The 20,386-nt window shown below is 36.9% G+C and overlaps 1 protein-coding gene and 1 long non-coding RNA gene across 5 annotated transcripts in view; both read right to left on the bottom strand.

Annotated features, from left to right (window-relative positions):
- NAA35 (N-alpha-acetyltransferase 35, NatC auxiliary subunit) overlaps positions 1-20,386 on the bottom strand; it is a 93,667-nt gene that overhangs the window by 32,394 nt on the left and 40,887 nt on the right. For all 4 annotated transcript variants that reach the window (XM_040244961.1, XM_040244943.1, XM_040244954.1 and 1 more), the window contains one exon: positions 71-249. In XM_040244961.1, coding sequence (XP_040100895.1) covers positions 71-249 — 179 coding nt within the window. The remainder of the gene's footprint in view (positions 1-70; positions 250-20,386) is intronic.
- LOC120866965 lies at positions 14,760-19,415 on the bottom strand. The gene is made up of 2 exons (XR_005721782.1): positions 16,361-19,415; positions 14,760-16,152 (listed from the first exon to the last, which is right to left on the bottom strand). It is a non-coding gene; the product is annotated as an uncharacterized LOC120866965 (long non-coding RNA).

Raw genomic sequence — 20,386 nt, 5'->3', positions numbered from 1 at the left:
AAAACATAATAAACTATTCTGCTATTAAATCAAAGCTATATTCCAGAATAGAGACTTGATTTGTACTTACCAAGATACAATGTAAATTTGTTAAATTGACCACCTCACAGACAGTTTTTATTCTATCTATCAATCTTGCAAAATAGTTGACCATTTCTTCTCTTTTTATTATTTTTGCATATCGAGGGAAGGTGGGTGGAAGCAGTCTCTGGTTAACAAGTGGCTCAAAACCCATCATAATGGGATGATCTGCAAAGGGAAAAAAGTTAACATTTTCAATATTTCTATGAATTTTAACCTCAAATACTGCCTAAATACATAAAGAAAAATGTCAGTTTCAAAGCATCTCTAAATTCTTATCCCAGTATCCTCTAAAGGGATTTTATAATTTACAATTGATGTATCTTTACATGTGTTTTTTTTAAAATGAAATAAGCAGATTTAACAAACTAAAATTATACTTCCTTCCTACATAGTGGTGGTATTGGTGACAGAGAGAGGTTTCTACCTCAAAATTAACTCCAAGCCAACAGTGGGATAAAACAAGTTAACATATTCTCTCAAAATAAATAAAATAAAAGTGCAATGGTGTATTAACCATGAGACTGTGAATAAAGGTTTCAAAAGGGAACACAAATGGAGGCTTGTCTTCCTTTCAATTTCTGAACTGCAGAATCAATTCACACTGGACTACATAGCAATGCAAAGCAGTAGAGAACAGTTGCACTCCATCCCCGTGAGTCTGGAATGCATTTGGCACTGAGATGCAATTCCATAAACTCACAATGAAAATAACATATCACAAGAGACCTAAGGGAAACTCTCTCTCCCACTCTGTCCTCTGGTGATTCCACTTTTCACACTAGTACAAAGCTCCAATGAAGTCTTCAGGTTGAAATTTCCTGCCACTTTCATAGAAAAAAAATTTGCATACTCCAATGGAGTATGCATTGTCAGATTGATTCTATGGGAGTTATTTTACATAGCTAGAAATTGTAGGTAACTGATAAATATGAAATTCTGTTTCACTCTACAGAAAAAAGTTTTACCTATTTATAATTTATTTCAGTATTCCACTACTCCATAAAAATGTGTTTTAAAACTTTTCCTGTCTGGTTATGTCACTGAATAAGTTTAATAAAATCCTTAACCCACGTTTACTTTTTTATCTGTATGAGAATCATGGTTTTATCTTTGTTTGAAAATCATCTTTTCCTGAATTGCAAGCAGATTCTTTACCTACTGAACCATCTGGGAACCCCCTGAAACTCATCTTTTTAAACCTCCCCATTTCCTAAGCAATATATGATACAAGCAAGCACTGTGTCATATTCTTTTACACCTCTTTACTTATACAAATTATTCTACTGTAAAACCTACCCCTTTCTTCTTAACCTGAACTTGATATAGCCTGAATTCTCTCTCAACATTGGTCCCTCCAATGATGTATATATAATATATATATATACACACACACACAGTTCTTTGTATGTACACTGTTATACTGTCTATGTGGGATTATAGCATTTGTCCAAGTTCTTTTGAAAGCAAGAACAGGGTTGGATTCCAAACACTAAATACCTGGCTCATAACAGACACTGGATACTTGTTTGCTGAATGACAAGATATATATGCTCAAAATAAAATAAAAGGCTGTTACCATTATAACAGTTTGAACTTCTGATTTATATTATTTCATTGAGAACTAAGGTAAAAGCAGTGGTAATGATGCTGTAAGAAGCTTCTTTACCATATAAATATGAATACATTTCAGACTTTAATGATAAATGCACAGAATCCAGATACTTAAATGCTATATTACTGATTTTCTCTCAAAGTATTCTCATATGCACCTAAAATGATTACCCAGGAATATGCCTTTATTCTTAAAACATTTATTTTTAGGCTTAAACAACAAATAGAAGATAAATAGATAATAGCCACTCATGAAAATTTATATGGAAAGAAGTAAATATTAATGGGAAATGGATAACAAACACGATATATTCTGAATTCAATTTTATACAAACAAAAAAGTGCAATATAAAGCAGTATTAACTTTTGAAACTAACTAAGCTGTCCTGCACAGATGATGCTGGGCAGCATTCCTGACTCTGCCCTCTAAATACCAGTTCAGTTCAGTTCAGTCGCTCAGTTGTGTCCGACTCTTTGCGACCCCATGAACTGCAATTCCCGGAGTCCACCCAAACCCATGTCCATTGAGTTGGTGATGCCATCCAACCATCTCATCCTCTATCGTCCCCTTCTCCTCCTGCCTTCAATCTTTCCCAGCATCCGGGTCTTTTCAAATGAGCCAGCTCTTTGCACCAGGTGGCCAAAGTATTGAAGTTTTAGCTTCACCATCAGGCCTTCCAATGAACACCCAGGACTGATCTCCTTTAGGATGGACTGGTTCGATCTCCTTGCAGGCCAAGGGACTCTCAAGAGTCTTCTCCAACACCACCGTTCATCAATTCTTTGGCGCTCAGCTTTCTTTATAGTCCAACTCTCACATCCATATATGACCTCTGGGAAAACCATAGCTACTAGTAGTAACCTCCTAATTGTGAAAAGGATCCAGACATTGCCAGATGTCCCTGGGAAGCCCCAGTTGAGAAACACTGGTCTAGAGGAACATAAATAGCAACTATAATTTAGTGAGAATAAATTCAGAATGTAATAGGAGCATCTTTTCATGTAAAAATTAGATGAACAATTTCATAGAAGTCTAAGAAAAGAGCTAACAAAGGAAAATATTAATCAGCACAAAGTATTCCAAGCATATTAAAGGCATGGAGGACAGATAAAATGGCTCCTTTTCTTTTTCCCTTAGGGAGCTACAATTTTTCCAAGTGATAGTTTATTGGAACTCAGAAGTAAAAATAGATGCATATAAATAGAGTTGGGGACAAAATCCCTAGGCACAGAATTCAGATCTGCATGCTTCTCTCTATTCTCTACACACATTTAAATCCTCTCCTCCCCACCACATGTTTTTGGACATAGTCCTTGTTAATAGTTAAGTAGTTCCTAGTAGCTATTTTTAAGTCTCAGCTGTTTGGTGAATCTCATGCCTAGGGACTCTGTAACTATCCTATACAGCACACAGTAACTTGCCTAACTAGAAAAGAACATAAGAACTGAGATGTAATAAGAGATCAAAGTCTTTATTCAATGTATACTACAGTGCAGGAGGAGCAGGGATAAAAACCAAGCTGGAGTTTGCATCTGACTTCATGACAACACAAACTACAGAAAGTTAGTTTTACCACACCCAACCCTGATCCCCCAGAATAAACTGCTCTAACATTTTCCCACTAGACGCTTCTCACTAAAATAGCCTAGATAACCCTTACTAAATGAACCCAGAAAAGAAGCAAATTCATATCACTTTCTACTCAATGTGTACTATGCTCAGTAAAGATTTCCTGAATTAAACTAGATACAGATCCAACAAGTCAACTTCTAGAGTCTCTTTTGATTTTACAAGTCTGCAGGCGTACAAAAATTACCTTGGTTTTCCAGTTAAAACACTTTCCTTTACACCAGAACTCTTATAAGGATAAAATAATAAAGTATAATTACTATATTCAAAATATTATGGCATATTGGTTTAGAGTGTTTTAGTTGCTGAAGTTCTTGCTAGAAAATTGACCTTCAATATCAATAGCATGAAAGTATTACAAATAGCACAAGGTCTGTGGGTAAAAGATTTACAGTAACAATGTGCTGTGATTTAAGTTAAAAGATTATTTTAAAATTAATTAGATGCCAAAATCAAAGATCTGGAAGTGTGTAAGTGAAAAGAGACAGAGATGTTACATCATTTTTGGACAACGTATCTCTCCCGAGTTATACAGGCAATTTACAGTCAGACTTACAGAAGTAAGTTTTCCATGCCCTGAAGTTGAAAACAATTCTAGAAAACAATGCAGAAGCTGCTGAGGTTAATATTGTACTGTGCTTCTTGACTTCCCTTTATAAAATCATAACATTATGCTATGTGAAGTACACCAAACACAAAAGGGCAAACATTGTATGATTCTGCTTATATGAGGTACCTAGAGTAGTCAAACTCATAGAGAGAGGAAGTAGAATCGTAGTTGTCTGGGACTGAAAGAGGGGGAAATGAAGATTTATTATTTAATGACTATGGAGTTTTGGGTTGATAAGATAAAAACTTCTGGATATGGACAGTGGTGACAGCTGCACAACAATGTAAATTTACTTAATGCCACTGAATTACACATAAAATTGTACATAAAATGTTAAAATGGCAAATTTCACATTATTTCAACACAAAAAAATTTATGAAAAGGTATTTATCAATTGTTAAACTCAAAAAGCATGGTTTCAATGAACATTCTATCATAATCATTATTGGTTATCTAATACTCAGACCTCATTCAAGTTTTGCACACTGTACCAAAAACATACTTCACATCTATATTAGTATCACAAGTTGTATTTAATTTCATTGTCTCTTAGTCTCCTGCAATTTAGAGCAGTTCTTCAGCACTTCCTTGGCTTCTATGAATGACTTTGACAACTCTGAAGACTAACTCACCAATAATTTTGTATACTGTCCTTCAGTGTGGTTTTCTTGTCTCCTTGTGATTAAATTTAAATGATTACTCTTAGGAGTATAAAAGAAGCGACATTATTATCGTTCTCATTGTAACCCATCAACAAAGTGGAGGTTTTGACTCACTTCTTGTAATGTTTTCTGTGATCACTTGATTAAAGTTGGTGTCTGACAGGCCTCATCACTACTGTTACCTTTTGTCCTTGTAGTTAATAAACAGGTAGGGGTCAGTGGAAAGACAACTAAATATACTCATTAACATCAAACTATCCACTCATTAATTCATCTATTTATATCAGTATGGAAACATGGATTATCCTTTTATTCAATTATATATGATAAGAATTATTTATTTTTATGCTCAAGTTGTCCCCAACTTTGTGTGAATGCCCCTTCAAGCTCTTTTGGGTATAACTGACTGGTCCCAACATTCTTTGAGCATTTACCCATTTCTGGCTACTTAGACACTCCAGACTCATTCTTCTATCTCTACCTTAGTCCTGGAATCACCTATTCCTCCAAGATGAACTAGTTCCTTTTCTATTTTTTTTCCAGTTTCATTGAGGTATAATTAACAATAAAATTGTAAGGCTATTTAAAGTGTATAACATGATAATTTGACATATGTATACATTTTGAAAGGATTTCCCCCAAGAGTTAATTTAACATGTACATCACCTTGAATATTTATTTTTTTGTTTGATGAGAACATGTAAGCTCTACTCTTCCAGCAACTTTCAACTATACAGTTAAGTGTGATCAACTAGAGTCACTGTTTCATACAACAAATATTCAGATCTTACTCATATTCTAACTGACGGCTTGTACCCTTTAGCGAACTCTCTTTATTTCCCTCAGCTTCTGGCAATCATTTTTCTACTGTTTCTATAAATTCTACTTTTTCTAAATTCCACATGTAAGTTTAGATACCATGCAGTATTTATTTTTCTCAGTCTGGCTTATTTCACTTAGCATAATGCCCTCCAGGTTCATCCATGTTGTCACAAGTGACAGTATTTCACTCTGTTAAGGCTAATATTCCATTGTATATATACTGTACTTTATTTATCCACTCATCCATCAGTGGGCACTTAGGTTGTTTCCATACCTTATAGTGAATAAAGGTAGAAAAAGCATTGATTGAAAAAGCTTGCTAATGGAAACCAAAAAACATTTAGAAGCAGATAAACCTATACCAGACTACACAGATTTTAAGACAAAGAATATAACAAAAGACAAATAAAGTTATTATATAATAAGGTAGCCAATTCATCAAGAAGATATAATAAATTTGAATATTTATAATGCAACATGCAAGCATCTATTATATAAAGTAGACAGTAAGAACTCTAAAAAAGGAAACAATACAATAATACCAGGAGACTTCAATATACCATTTTCAACAATGGATAGATCATTCAGACAGAAAATGAGTTGTTTAAAAAAACTGGAATTAAACTACACATTATACGAAAAGAACCTAACAGACATACACAGAATGTTTTATCCAAGAGCAATACGATACATGTTGTTCTCAAAGGCACACTGAACATTCCCCAAAATAGGGTATGACAGGACAGAAAACAAGTCTTAATAAATTAAAGACTGAAATCATACCAACTATCCTTTCTGATGACAATGGTATGAAACCAGAACATGAAAGCTGAAATACCTACAAATACTTGGAAAGTAAACAGCACACTCCTGAACAAGCAACTGGTCAAAGAAGAAAACTAGAAAAATATTTTTTTAAGCCCTGAAACAAATGAAAAAAACAAAACAAAACAAAACAAAAAAACACGAAACAAACAGAAAGCTATAGGATACGGCAAATGCTGTTCTGAGAAGGAAGTTTATAGCAATAATGTATATACTAGGAAATCAGATGTCAAATAACAATTTAACTTAACACCTCAAGATCTAGAAGAATAAATTAAGCTCAAGTCAGCAAAAGGAAGGAAATAAAGATGAGAGTGGAAATAAAGATGAGAGTGGAAATAAATGATAGAAAAAACACTAGAAAAGAACAAAACTAAGAGCTAATTTTTTTAAAAGATAAAATTGAAAAAACTTTATCTATACTTTGTCTTTTGATTGGCAAATTTAGCCCATTTACATTTAACATAATTATTGGTAGTACAGTAATAAACAGTGTGTGTGTATGTGTGTGTGTTGTGTGTATATATATAAATGGTATATCAATGACAGTATTGATATAAATGGCATGGACTTATTAGCATTTTTAGTTTAACTGTTTCTGGTTGTTTTGCAATCCCTTTGTTCTGTTTTTCTTTCTCATGCTCTCTTTCTTTGTTATTTGATTTTCTGTAGTGGTATGTTTCCTTTCTCTTTCACCTTTTGCATATCTACTATAGGCTTTTGATCTGTAGTTATAATGAGACATGGATAAAATATATTTATCATAGGCTATTTGAAGCTACAAGTAACTTCAAATGCATACAAAAGGTTCCTTCTCTCATATTTATGGTTTTGACTTCGAAATTTGCATCTTTTTAAGCTGTGAATCCACTGTAAAGATGAATATTGCATAGGGACCTGGAATGCTAGGTCCATGAATCAAGGTAAATTGGAAGTGGGCAAACAGGAGATAGATGGCAAAAGTGAACATTGACATTTTAGGGATCCGTGAACTAAAATGGACCACAACGGGCAATTTAATTCAGATGACTATTAAATCTACTACTGTGGGCAATGCCTTAAAAGAAATGGAGTAGCCCTCATAGACAACAAAAGAGTCTGAAATGCAGTACTTGGGTACAATCTCAAAAACGAAAGAATGATCTCTTTTCATTTCCAAGGAAAGCCATTCAATATCACAGTAATCCAAGTCTCTGCCCCAAGCACTAATGCCGAAAAAGCTCAAGTTGAACATCTCTATGATGACCTACAAGACTTTCTAGGGACTGGAACGCCAAAGTAGGAAGTTAAGAAATACCTGGAGTAACAGAGGCAAGTTTGGCCTTGGAGTACAAAATGAAGCAGGGCAAAGGCTATCAGAGTTTTGCCCAGAGAATGCACTGGTCACAGCAAACACCCTCTTCCAACAATACAAGAGATAACTCTACACATGGCCATCACCAGATGGTCAATACAGAAACCAGACAGATCATATTTTTGGCAGTTAAAATTTGAGAAGCTCTATACAGGCAGCAAAAAAACAACCACTGGGCTCAGATCATGAACTCCTCATTGCAAAATTCAGAGTTAAATGAAAAAAAGTAGAGAAAACCATTAGACCATTCATGTATGACCTAAATCAAATCCCTTACAATTATACAGTGGAAGTGACAAATACATTCAAGGGATTAGATGTGACAGAAAGAGTACCTGAAGAACTATGGACAGAAGTTCATAACATTGTACAGGAGGCAGTGATCAAAACCATCCCCAAGAAAAAGAAATGCAAAAAGGCAAAATAACTGTCTGAGGCCTTACAAATAAGCCTTAAATTGCACTCATCTCACATACCAGCAAAGTAATGCTCAAAATTCTCCAAGCCAGGCTTCAACAGTACATGAACCAAGAACTTCCAGATGTTCAAGCTAGATTTAGAATAGGCAGAGCAACCAGAGATCAAATTGCCAGTATCCACTGGATCACAGAAAAAGCAAGAGAATTCCAGAAAAACATCTACTTCCGCTTTATTGACTATGCTAAAGCCTTTGTCTGTGTGGATCACAACTAACTGTGGAAAATTCTTCAAGAGATGGGAATACCAGACCACCTGACTTGCCTCCTGAGAAATCTGTATGCAGGTCAAGAAGCAAGTTAGAACCAGACATGGAAAAATGGACTGATTCAAAATTGGGAAAGGAGTACATCAAGGCTATATATTGTCACCCTGCTTATTTCACTTTTATGCACAGTACATTATGAGAAACACCAGGCTGGATGAAGCACAAACTGGAATCAAGACTGCCGGGAGAAATAGCAATAGTCTCAGATATGCAGATGACACCACCATTATGGCAGAAAGTGAAGAGGAACTAAAGAGCCTCTTTTTTTTTTAAACTTATTTATTTTTTAATTGAAGAATAATTGCTTTGCAGAATTTTGTTATCTGTCAAACCTCAACATGAATTAACCATAGGTATACAAATATCCCCTCCCTTTAGAACCTCCCTCCCGATCCTACTCAGAGCCCCTGGTTGAGTTTCCTGTGACAAACAGTATATTCCCACTGGCTACCTATTTTACGTACGGTAATATAAGTTTCCATGTTACTCTTTCCATACATCTCACCCTCTCCTCCCCTCTCCCCATGTCCGTAAGTCTATTCTCTATGTCTGTTTCTCCATTGCTCCCCTGTAAATAAATTCTTCACTACCATTTTTTCTAGATTCTGGAATAAAATATTTATCTTTCTCTTTCTGACTTACTTCACTCAGTGTAATAGGTTCTAGGTTCATCCACCTCATTAGAACCGACTCAAATGCATTCCTTTTTATGGCTGAGTAATAGGTCATTGTGTATATATACTACTTCTTTATCCATTCATAAAGAGCCTCTTGATGAAAGTGGAAGAGGTGAGTGAAAAAAGTGGCTTAAAACTCAACATTCAAAAAATGAAGATCAGGGCATTTGGTCCCATTACTTCATGGCAAACAATGGAAAGAGTGAGAGACTTTATTTTCTTGGGCTCCAAAATCACTGCAGATGGTGACTGCAACCATGAAATTAAAAGACGCTTGTTCCTTGGAAGAAAAACCAGGACAAACATACACAGCATATTAAAAAGCAGAGACATTACTTTGTCAACAAAGATCTGTCTAGTCAAAGCTATGGTTTTTCTGGTAGTCATGTATGGATGTAAGAGCTGGACCATAAAGAAAGCTGAGCACTGAAGAATTGATGCTTTTGAACTATGGTGATGGAGAAGACTCTTGAGAGTCCCTTGGACAGCAAGGAGATGCAACCAGTCCATCCTAAAGGAAATCAGTCCTGAAAAGTCATTGGAAGGACTGATGCTGAAGCTGAAACTCCAATACTTTGGCCACCTGATACAAAGAGCTGACTCACTGGAAAAGACCCTGATGCTGGGAAAGACTGAGGGCAGGAGGAGAAGGGGCTGACAGAGGATGAGACGGTTGGATGGCATCACTGACTCGATGGACATGAGTTTGAGTAAACCCTGGGAGTTGGTGATGGACGGAGGGCCTGGCATGCTGCAGTCCATGGGGTCACAAAGAGTCAGACATGACTGAATGACTGAACTGACTAACCCACTAATGATTATAGTTTTAATTATTTATGTATTTTAATACTTGTATCAGAGATATAAATGGTTTATCCACCACCATTACAATATTAGAATATTTTAAATGTAGCTATAAATTTACCTTTGCCAGTCAGTTTTATACTTTCATGTTTTCCTTTTACTAACTAGTGTCCTTTTGTTTCAACTTGAAGAATTCCCTTTAACATTTGTTGTGAGGTCAGTGGTGATAACTGTTTCAGCTTTTGTTTATAAATTTTTTCTTTCTTCCTTAGTTATTAAGGACAACTTTTTCGGATGTTCTTAGTTAGCACCTTTCTGGTATTCCCTAAGTATTCTGAATATGCAAACCAAGTTGCTTTTCTTTTGCTGCTTTTAAGATTCTCTGCTTCTCTTTAATCTTTCACAGTTTAATTGCAATGTGTTTCAGTGAGTCTCTTAGGATTCAACTTCTTTCAAACTCTCCGAGCTTCCTGGACGTCGATTGCCTGTTTCTTTCCCTGGTTAAGGAAGTTTCCAGCCATTTTTTTTTTTTTTTTTTTAAATATGCTTTCTGCCTTGATTCTCTCTTCTTCTGGAACTCCCATCACATAGAGTCTGCTTGATTTTGTCCCACAAATTTCATAATCCAGCTCTTCAATTTTCCTTTCTGTTTAAATTCCACTGCCCTGTCAAGTTTACTGACTTTCTTCCAGCGAATGTAGTCTGCTACTGAATCCATTTAGTTTTTTCAGTTATTTTTTAATTCTTCAGCTCTGATTTCTCTTTATATATATTTCCTTGTTGAAATTCTCTCTGTTCATATGCTTGCTTCCTAACCTCAGTGAGCATCTTTAGTAACTGCTGTTTTAAACTCTCAATCAGATAAACTACTTAATGCAAGTCACTAAGATCTGTTTCTGGATATTTACCTTGTTCTTTTGTTTGAAATGTATTCCTATGAGTCTTCCTTTCTTGACTCTCTGTGGTTTCTGTGCATTAGATAAAATAATCACATCTTCCAGTCTTGACAGAGTGGTCTCATGTAGGAGATAAATCTTGCTATATATGAAATGGACCTAATCAATCAGTCCAGCCCTAACTCCTAGGTTTCTCTCAAAGTTTTGTGACCAAACAAGCCTCCTTCTTTGCTCTTAGTGGCTCCCAGGAGTTGAGGGTGTGCCAAGATCCAACAATGTCCCAAAGGAAAGGATCACATTCAGAACCTATATATACACTCATTAGAAGTTGGACCCTCAGGGAACAGTAGCTGGTAAAGTACGTAGTTAAACTTCTTCCAGGGAGAAACTGGGAGAAGGCTGCTTTTGCCTAATGCTTCTTTGTTGGATCTTGGAGTACAGCCATGGGGAAGGTACCCCCATAACCATTAACAACTATTTGTTTGATACAGCCCTGTAACTCTTGAATGCAAGCCCCAATGGCTATTAGAGCCAGATGACCTGGGGCCTCATCCTTGAGACAGCAGCTGAAAAAGCTTGGGCACTAAATGTGAGTACAAGCTCCTTCTGGGGAGATGCTGTCAACTGGGTTTTATTATTGGATTACTTTGCCGACTAAGGTCCATCTAGTCAAGGCTATGGTTTTTCCAGTGGTCATGTATGGATGTGAGAGTTGGACTGTGAAGAAGGCTGAGCGCCGAAGAATTGATGCGTTTGAACTGTGGTGTTGGAGAAGACTCTTGAGAGTCCCCTGGACTGCAAGGAGATCCAACCAGTCCATTCTGAAGGAGATCAACCCTGGGATTTCTTTGGAAGGAATGATGCGAAAGCTGAAACTCCAGTACTTTGGCCATCTCATGCAAAGAGTTGACTCATTGGAAAAGACTCTGATGCTAGGAGGGATTGGGGGCAGGAGGAGAAGGGGATGACAGAGGATGAGATGGCTGGATGGCATCACGGACTCGATGGACGTGAGTTGGTGATGGACAGGGAGGCCTGGCATGCTGCGATTCATGGGGTCGCAAAGAGTTGGACATGACTGAGTGACTGAACTGAACTGAACTGAAAGGGGGAGAAGGTAGGAGAGATGCCTGTTGGCCTCCCCAGTCTCTGGGGAAGTTCTCCAGTGGTCCCCAAATGCCTGCTAAATTAGAAGCTTGGCATGCAGGCAGTAGATATTAAAGTACAGAAATAAACCTATTTCAGGGAAAGACTGGAAAATGGCTAATTCTGCTTGTTCCTTGTGTGCTGAGGCCTGAGGGGTAGAGCCAGTTAAGGAATCCTTCTTTGCTATACTCTTCTGGGTCTCATGAATGGAAATCCCTCTTGCTCTAAAAGCTGGGAAATTTGGGTCCCTTGCTTCAGGCAGCAGTCACAAAAGTTGGGGTTCAAATGTACATACAAACTTTCTCTAGGCACGGAGTAGTGACATGGAATGGGTTAGAGGTAGAAGTAAGGCAAGGTGTCCTCCAGCTTTACTGGCCTCTGATGAGGGTTGCAGCCAGTCCCTAGTCCTTGTTAAATTAGAAGCTTGGCCCTCAGGGCGGTTTTTACAGTATACGGACAGATCTTTCAAGGAGACTGGGAGATGAGTATTTTGTCTGCTTCCTCTGAGCTGTCCCTACAGGCACAGTCATGGCAAATGACTGCATTCCCTTCAGTTGCCATAGTCTTACAGGTCTCATGGACACAAGCCCCACTGACTTTCAGAGCTAGATGTTTTGCAAGCCTACCCCACTGGAAGGAATCTTAAAGTTGGAGTGCTAGATGTAGTGTCAAAACATACTTCACTCCTCAGAAAGAACCTAACAGTTGGGGATTCTCTCCCAATTGTATGATGTTGCATCAGGGGTGGGGTTTATGACAAGTGTATCTCAGTCTTTCCTACCCACTCTGATGTGGATATTTCCTCAACTGTCCAATGTGTATAAGTTGCTCAACTAGTTTCTGGATCTCTTTTAGAGGAAATTGCTCCATATATAGCTATATATTTGGTGTGCCCATGTGAGGAAAGGGTACTTAGGGGCTTCCCATGTCTTCTCCAGTTCCTTTTAGCAAATAATAGTCTTTAGTAAGCAAGACTCAGATGCTAAGCGTGCTTACTGCTATATGGACATACAAGTATGTTTACATACATGCATTCAAACTATGCATATTTACATGTACATTTCTATCAATACATCAATCTATACATATATATTAGACACTATGAACTTAAACCCATACTTTTAATTTTAATCCAACACCACAGAGTTCAATCTAGTTTTCTCCCTTTCTAGAAATTAGTCTAAGTTGGCTCCTCAAGCCTGAGGAAAGTAGCAAAACATAATTATCAATACATTTATATATATGAACAATTCCACTGTGTACAAGCAATCTTTGTTTCAGTTTCTAGGTCTTCTGTAACAAATTATCACAAATTGTGTGTTTTAAGACAGACATTTATTCTCTCACAGTTATGGAGGCCAGAAGTTTAACATCAGTTTAACTTAGCTGAAATTAAACTTTTAGGTGGGTTGAACGCTTGAAGGCTCTAAGAGAAAATCTATTCCTTGCCTCTTCCAGGTTCTTGAGGCTATTGAAATTCTTTGGCTTACAGTTCAATTATGTTGATTTCTATTTCGGTCACCACATCACCTTAACTTGTATGTGTGTCCGCTCTCCCTCTGCCTCTAAGAAGGACACTTAGGATATTTTAGGGCCCATCCAGATAATCCAAGATTATCTCATCAAAAGATTCTTACTTAATCACATGTAGAAAGATCTTATTTTTTCAAAAATAAAGTAACAATTATAGGTTCCGATAAATGGGTCTTGATACCTTTGGGGTTATCAATCACTGAACCCACCTCCCTCTTAGCCCTGATCTCCACATTCTTTTCAACTTTTCAACAATGCCCAGCATACCTTTCGCTCTTCACTTTCAGGATTTTCCTCTCTTCTTTCCTGAACTCTGCCTGTTTACTTGTACTGTTATTATTTCCTCCTTTGGTCCTAATATTTCTGTTTTGCTTTATAGGGGTCATTTTATTGCTTAATGAATTTTTGGAAATTTTGAAAAATGTTTCTGATCTGTTTTTCTTCTGTCTTCTGCATTTTGTTTTTGTTCATTAATTTCCTGGAATACGTGTAAAAACTGTGCAGTTTATTATTAAATCATTCAGTGAATGCTTTCTGAGCCAGTTATTTGGGTGTGGTGTTAGAGTAACACTCCAGACTATTAGGAAGCCTCAATGCCTTACAGTTAGGCCACATGTGATATGCCTCTAAGTATTCAAGAGAAATTACCTATTTCCTTTATTGACAAAGATTACCATCTCAAGTTCCTGGTACTAGCACATCATGGCATATGCCTCTCTAATGCATGGTTGTTTTAAAATGAAGTCAGCTCCCACCTCTCCTGTACATTGCCAAACCACAAATGAAGTCGATTGGTTGAGGCAGCACAATTTTGCTTCAGCATCAAGTAAGCCATCAGGAGGACTTCCTAGGTGGCTAAGTGGTAACAGAATCCACCTGCCAATGTGGGACACCCAGGTTTGGTCCTTGGTTTGGGAAGATCCCCTGGAGAAGAAAATGGCAACTCACTCCAGAGAGAGGAGCCTGGTGGGCTACAGTCCATGGGGGTCACAGAAGAGTCAGACATGACTTAGCGACTAAACAGCAGCAGCAGCTCTCAGGAGGTTAAAGTACAATATTACCAGACAATAAGCCATCATAATTCTAAACTACTAATTTTATATTTTAATCCACATTAACTTTTAATTGAGTTTCTTTTATTTAGTCATAAATACATGCCACTCAAGAATCAAATAGCCAGGCGGGAGGCAGGTTCAGGATGGGGGACACATGTATACCCATGGCTGATTAGTGTCAAAGTATGGCGAAAGCCACTACGATATTGTAAAGTAATTAGCTTCCAACTAAATTAAATACATTAATTTAAATTTTAAAAATTAAAAAAAAAAGAATCAAATAGCCAAACACAGTTCTTATTTACAAATCTTCTCCCTCCAATTCCATTTATTTCTTTCTTCCCAGAGGCAATGTCTCCCACTTCCTCTTAGCTCTTTCTTTTTGTATCTACCTCCATATCACCAAATAACAAGCTTATTGTGCTACTTTATTTCATTTTTTTTTTCAGTTTTATATGTTATCTTACTTCAATGTCTAAGAGAGATAAATGTAAAACGAGAGACACTGAAAATAATGTAAAGTAGCACTATAAGCACATATAAATCACATGCATAAATCGCTTTGATCCTCTTACCTCCAATACAGTTAGATCAGAATTTTATTATCATCAATGTTTAGCACTATTAAGTAAATTACACTTCATAACTTCTGCAAACACAGAAATACATTTTACTTTCATATATATTCTGACGTTAAAAAGTCTTACTTTTTGTTCACTTTGGATGTACTTAACACTTTAATTCAACCCCAAGTGAAAGTGAAAGTCACTCAATCTTGTCTGCCTCTTTGAGACCCCATGGACTGTAGCTTGCCAGGCTCTTCTGTCCACGGAATCCTCCTCTGCCAGTTCACTAAATCTCTTCTTTCTACATTAAGGAAAATAGCTAATATATCAATTTCACTGGTGACAACAGATTTTATATCTACTTAGAGCCTTGTGACTTTTCTTCAATCTGGACTTGTCTTCCATGTTTATTGCTGAGACAATGTATTAGGTTTTTGTTACACTATGACCCTGGGATTTCCTTCATTTTTCTTTCATGCTGGATTTTTATATCCTTAAACTCCATGCTTTCCTTTACTTAATTTACTCTCCCTGTTTTAATGAAGCACATTCCAATAGTCTTGTAAACCTTGTGGGAGATTAATTTTGTTGAGACTTTAAAAACTTGATATTATCTTTCTTCACAATTAGACGATAGTTCTGGAAAAGGACTCAAGATTTGAAATCACTTCTCCCCCAAATTCTGAAAACACTGGTCCACTGATTTTCTTTTAATCACAACTCTCAGATATAATTAACATACTGTATAATTTATCTATTAAACATATATAACATAGTTTCTTTTAGTATATTCAGAGTTGTAAAACCACCACTACCACAAAAAAAATAGGACATTTTCTTCACCCCAAGAAGAAATCCCATATACATCAGCAGTCCCCTTTCTTCCCACTCTCTTCCAGCCCAAGGCTACCACTGGTCAATTTTCTGTCTCCATGGATTTGCCTATTTTGCACGTTTTATATAAATGAAAATCATATATGATCTATTGTGACTTTTTCTGACACTTAGCATGTTTTCAAAGTCCATCCATGTTGCAGCAGATATTTAATTGCCAAATGCCACTCCATTGCATGTATATACAACATTTTATTTATCTGTTCATCTGTTGAGGGACATCTGGGTTGTTTCTACCCTAGTAGCTCAGAGGTTAAAGCATCTGCCTGGAATACAGGAGACCCGGGTCCGATCCCTGGGTCGGGAAGATCCCCTGGAGAAGGAAATGGCAACCCACTCCAGTACTCTTGCCTGGAGAATCCCATGGAGGGAGAAGCCTGGTAGGCTACAGTCCATGGGGTCGCAAAGAGTCAGACACGACTGAGCGACTTCACTTTCACTTTCACTTTTGGCTATTATGAGTAAGTGCTGTGAGCATTACCGTACAGCTTTTTGTGTAGACATATATATCCATTTCTCCTGGGTATATATACAGACCTAGAATTAGAGTGGCTGGGTCATGTGATAAATCTAACATTACGTTTTTTGAGACACTGTAAAATTGTTTTCCAAAGTAGCTGCTTATTTTACATTCCCACCAACAGGTATGAAGGTTCCAGTGTCTTCATAACCTCAACACTTGTTATGAAGTGGAATCTTTTCATTTTGATTTGCATTTCCCATGGCATATCTATCTTTTCAGATGTTTATTAGTCATTTGTAAATCATATTCAGAGAAATGTCTAACTTAGATCCCTTGCCTGTTTTTTCACTGACTTAAATTTTTCTTTTTTACTGATTCTTAAGGTTTATTCCCAGGTTCTAGAGCTTCATATTTTCAGTTCTTACATTTATGTCACTGATCCATTTTGAGTTTATTTTTGTTTATGATGTGAGGAGGGGTGGGAAAAGTGCTGAACTTTATCCTTTTGCTGTGGTTATCTAGTTGTTCACTGTCACTTATTGAAAATACTTTTCTTTCCCCACTTAACTGTCTTCGCACTAATTTCAAATACCAACTGACCATAAAGGATCATTTTTGGATTTCTGGTTTTATTCCACTATCTTTATTCTTATTTGACTATCTTTATACTAATTCTAAATTCTCTTGATTAATGTAGCATGGTGCTAAGTTTTAAAATCAGGAAGTGTGACTACTGCAACTTTGTTCTTTGTTCCACTGATTTCTAGCTTCCTTTCCTGTTGTTTAAACTCTGCTGACATTCTATCTTCATTCTGTGTGTGCAACCTCTTTTTCTCTTTCAAATCTCTTAGGAGCTCCTATTTTCCCCGACTGTTCTGAAATTTCATGACCATATGCCTTGGTAGAAGTCTACTTTCATCCTGATTATGCTGAGTAGCTCTTTACTGGCACTCTTACCCTGGGTATTTGCTTCATTGATTCCAGGAAATCTTAAGTGATTACATGGCTTTTTCTTCTTTGACATTTATTTTTTGAACTTTATTTCTAGAAAAACTTTTATTAGTTTACCTTCATTTACCTTATTATTTATCTTTATTAAATAATGGAACTGGACCAAGCCTAAAATATTCTTTCCTTTTTTCTCTTTACTTTCAACCTGTTCATTTTTACTCTACTTTCTCTAAGATTTCCTCAAATCTGCATTCTCCATTTTCTATTAATGATTCTGCTCTTAAAATTGTGAATGTCAAAGAATACATTTTTTGTCTTTTTTATAACATCCTATTATTTTACATACAGAATTTTTTTTCCCCATTTTTAAGAGGTATTGTCTTTGCTTGTCTGTTTTTGTCTTTTCTTATAGGCTAGAGATTTCCACCCATGACTATGTACCTAGGCTTCAAGCTGAAGGACTAAAAACCTCATTAAGAGCTCTATCAATATAGGTGAGGTTTTTTTAACTATTTCATCAGGAGAACTGCTAAAACCAATAAATTTAGATTTTGCTGATGTTTTTCTCTATCTCTTAGGCTTGCCAGATTTCCCTAAGAGTGTTCTAAATTCTTAAGTGGAATGCAAGAGCTAGACTGCACTGTTCTGGAAGCTGTGAGTGAGGGTGAGGGGTGGGGGGACCCTCCAGAGCTTGGTGTGCAGGAAAAGGAAGGACAGATGTTACAAAAGTAAGTATCTAAATTATCACTTATCTCCCCCATAATGTGTACCATTCAACAGTGCCTGGTATCTCCTCAGTCCAGAATCTCTCTGTTCTGCTATTCAAGAGAATAAACTTCTAGTATTCTGAGGCTCAGGAATGTTATCATGGAGAAAATGGGAGGGAAATCTCTGCTTCTAAACAGATTTTCAACCAGATCTCATCAACATAATTCTCATCCTCATTTTCAGAGGTATCTGACATACTAAAAAGGAGGCCCTTCAGAGGACCTGCAGTATAAATCTGGACCGTATCTTGACTTTCTTTATCAGTAGCTAAGAATTCAGTTACTTGAACAGAAAGCTCAACATCTTTCTGTTTTCCAGCTTCTAAAATTTTGTTGCTACTGCCTTCTTTCCCTGTCTTTTCCTTCTTTATTATGTGTGCTCAGTAGTGTCTGACTTTTTGTAACCACATGGACTGTAGCCTGCCAGGCTCCTCTGTCCGTGGAATTTTCCAGGCAAGAATACTGAAGTGGGTTGCCATTTCCTACTCCTAGGGGATCTTTCTGATCCAGGATTGAACCTGTGTCTCCTGTGTTGGCAGGAGAATTCTTTAACACTGTGCCACCTGGGATGCCCCTTTATTAATTATATCTATTTGCTAAAAAGCCGAACACTTCTTCATTGTCACTAAGGTTTCAGAAGGTAAATGCATGTGATTAATATACCATTTGAATTATACATCTTTTTTCAAAAGGATGATAAGGCTTCTTTTTTGTTGTTTTTGCTTTTTTGGTCATGCCACGCAGCTTGTGGGATCTTAGTTTCCCGAGGGATTGAACCCATGTGAAAGTGCAGAGTCCTTACCACTGGACTGCCAGGGAATTCCCCAAGGACTCTTGAAATTGAATGTCAGAGGTGGATATACACTTCCAAAGTACCTACCAATTTCAGACAACCTAAGTTTGATTAAATTTTTAATTTCTACCAGCAACTGTTAAAGATGCCTGCATTCGAAAGAGTAAATCAAACCTAATCCTAAACAGATAAATAAACCTAAACAGATAAATAGAAAAGAATATGGGAGTGAAAAATAAACTTTGACAAGTAGAACATGAAAAGTCTCACTGGAGGAAATAATCTGAACATTATTTTGAAGAATTCCACAGACATATAAAAAGCAGTACAGAATCCACAAGCAATAAAATAGCACAAGCAAATACAAGGAGCAACAATGTGCTTCACTGAATCCTCTGCTGCTGCTGTTGCTGCTGCTAAGTCGCTTCAGTCATGTCCAACTCTGTGCGACCCCATAAACAGCAGCCCACCAGGCTCCGCCCCTGGGATTCTCCAGGCAAGAACACTGGAGTGGGTTGCCATTTCCTTCTCCAATGCATGAAAGTGAAAAGTGAAAGTGAAGTCACTCAGTTGTGTCCGACTCTTCGCGACCCCATGGACTGCAGCCTTCCAGGCTCCTCCGTCCATGGGATTTTCTAGGCAAGAGTACTGGAGTGGGGTGCCATTGAATCCTCTGCTTCCCTTGTTTTTTCACGAAAGGTCTCTAACTCAAGGTCCTGAATTCAGAAAGCCCTGATTAACCACATTTACTTCTTTGATTTCAATTAGCACTTAACATGAAAATAACTCCAAAACCTTCCATTTATTTTCCAGAGCAAAATATTTACTTGGTTAGTGGTCTGCTCCATGTCACTGCACCAAAAAATCTCAAGCCGCCTTTCCTTAAGCATCTCCTGTCCCCAAACCACTTCCACCTCCTTCATTGTCAAGCCATCATATCCACTGAGTAAACCAACCAGCAAGCAATCCTTGAACCAAGTTTGATTCTTCCTACTTTCTCCCTTAACACCAGTTTCCAAGTTCCCACTTACTATATATTTTTTCAATAAGAAGATAAAATCAATGCTCAGCAATTTCAAGCTTTACAGTCATTTTGTCACTAGATGCATTCTAATAACATTAAGAAAGTAAAATGAATAATCTGAGACCCACACTAACCTACACTAATAGCTTTATCACCATTTTCTTAGAATAAACATTACTGGGAAGGTTTTCACTCTTTTATTACAGAACTGTTTAGCTTCATGCTTAAGCTGGATAATTACAAAGTTGAGTGAGCGTAAAAAGTGTTTAGCAAAAAACAAAGAACAGAGTACTCCCTAAACTCCCTAAATTTAAAACTTCACTAGCTTAGTTATTTCAAACCAACTTTATGCAAATCATCTTCCAGAAGCTTACTCATAAACAGCCTATAAAACCAGAGAAATAGTTGAGAATATACACATATGGTTCTGTTTTAACTGCTGACTGATCTGAACCACAGGGAAGCCACAAAAAC

The sequence above is a fragment of the Oryx dammah genome, unplaced genomic scaffold (assembly GCF_014754425.2).
Source record: "Oryx dammah isolate SB20612 unplaced genomic scaffold, SCBI_Odam_1.1 HiC_scaffold_1, whole genome shotgun sequence".
Classification (NCBI taxonomy): domain Eukaryota; kingdom Metazoa; phylum Chordata; class Mammalia; order Artiodactyla; family Bovidae; genus Oryx; species Oryx dammah.
The sequence above is the reverse complement of the archived record's forward strand: the minus strand, read 5'-3'. Positions and strand labels throughout refer to the sequence as shown.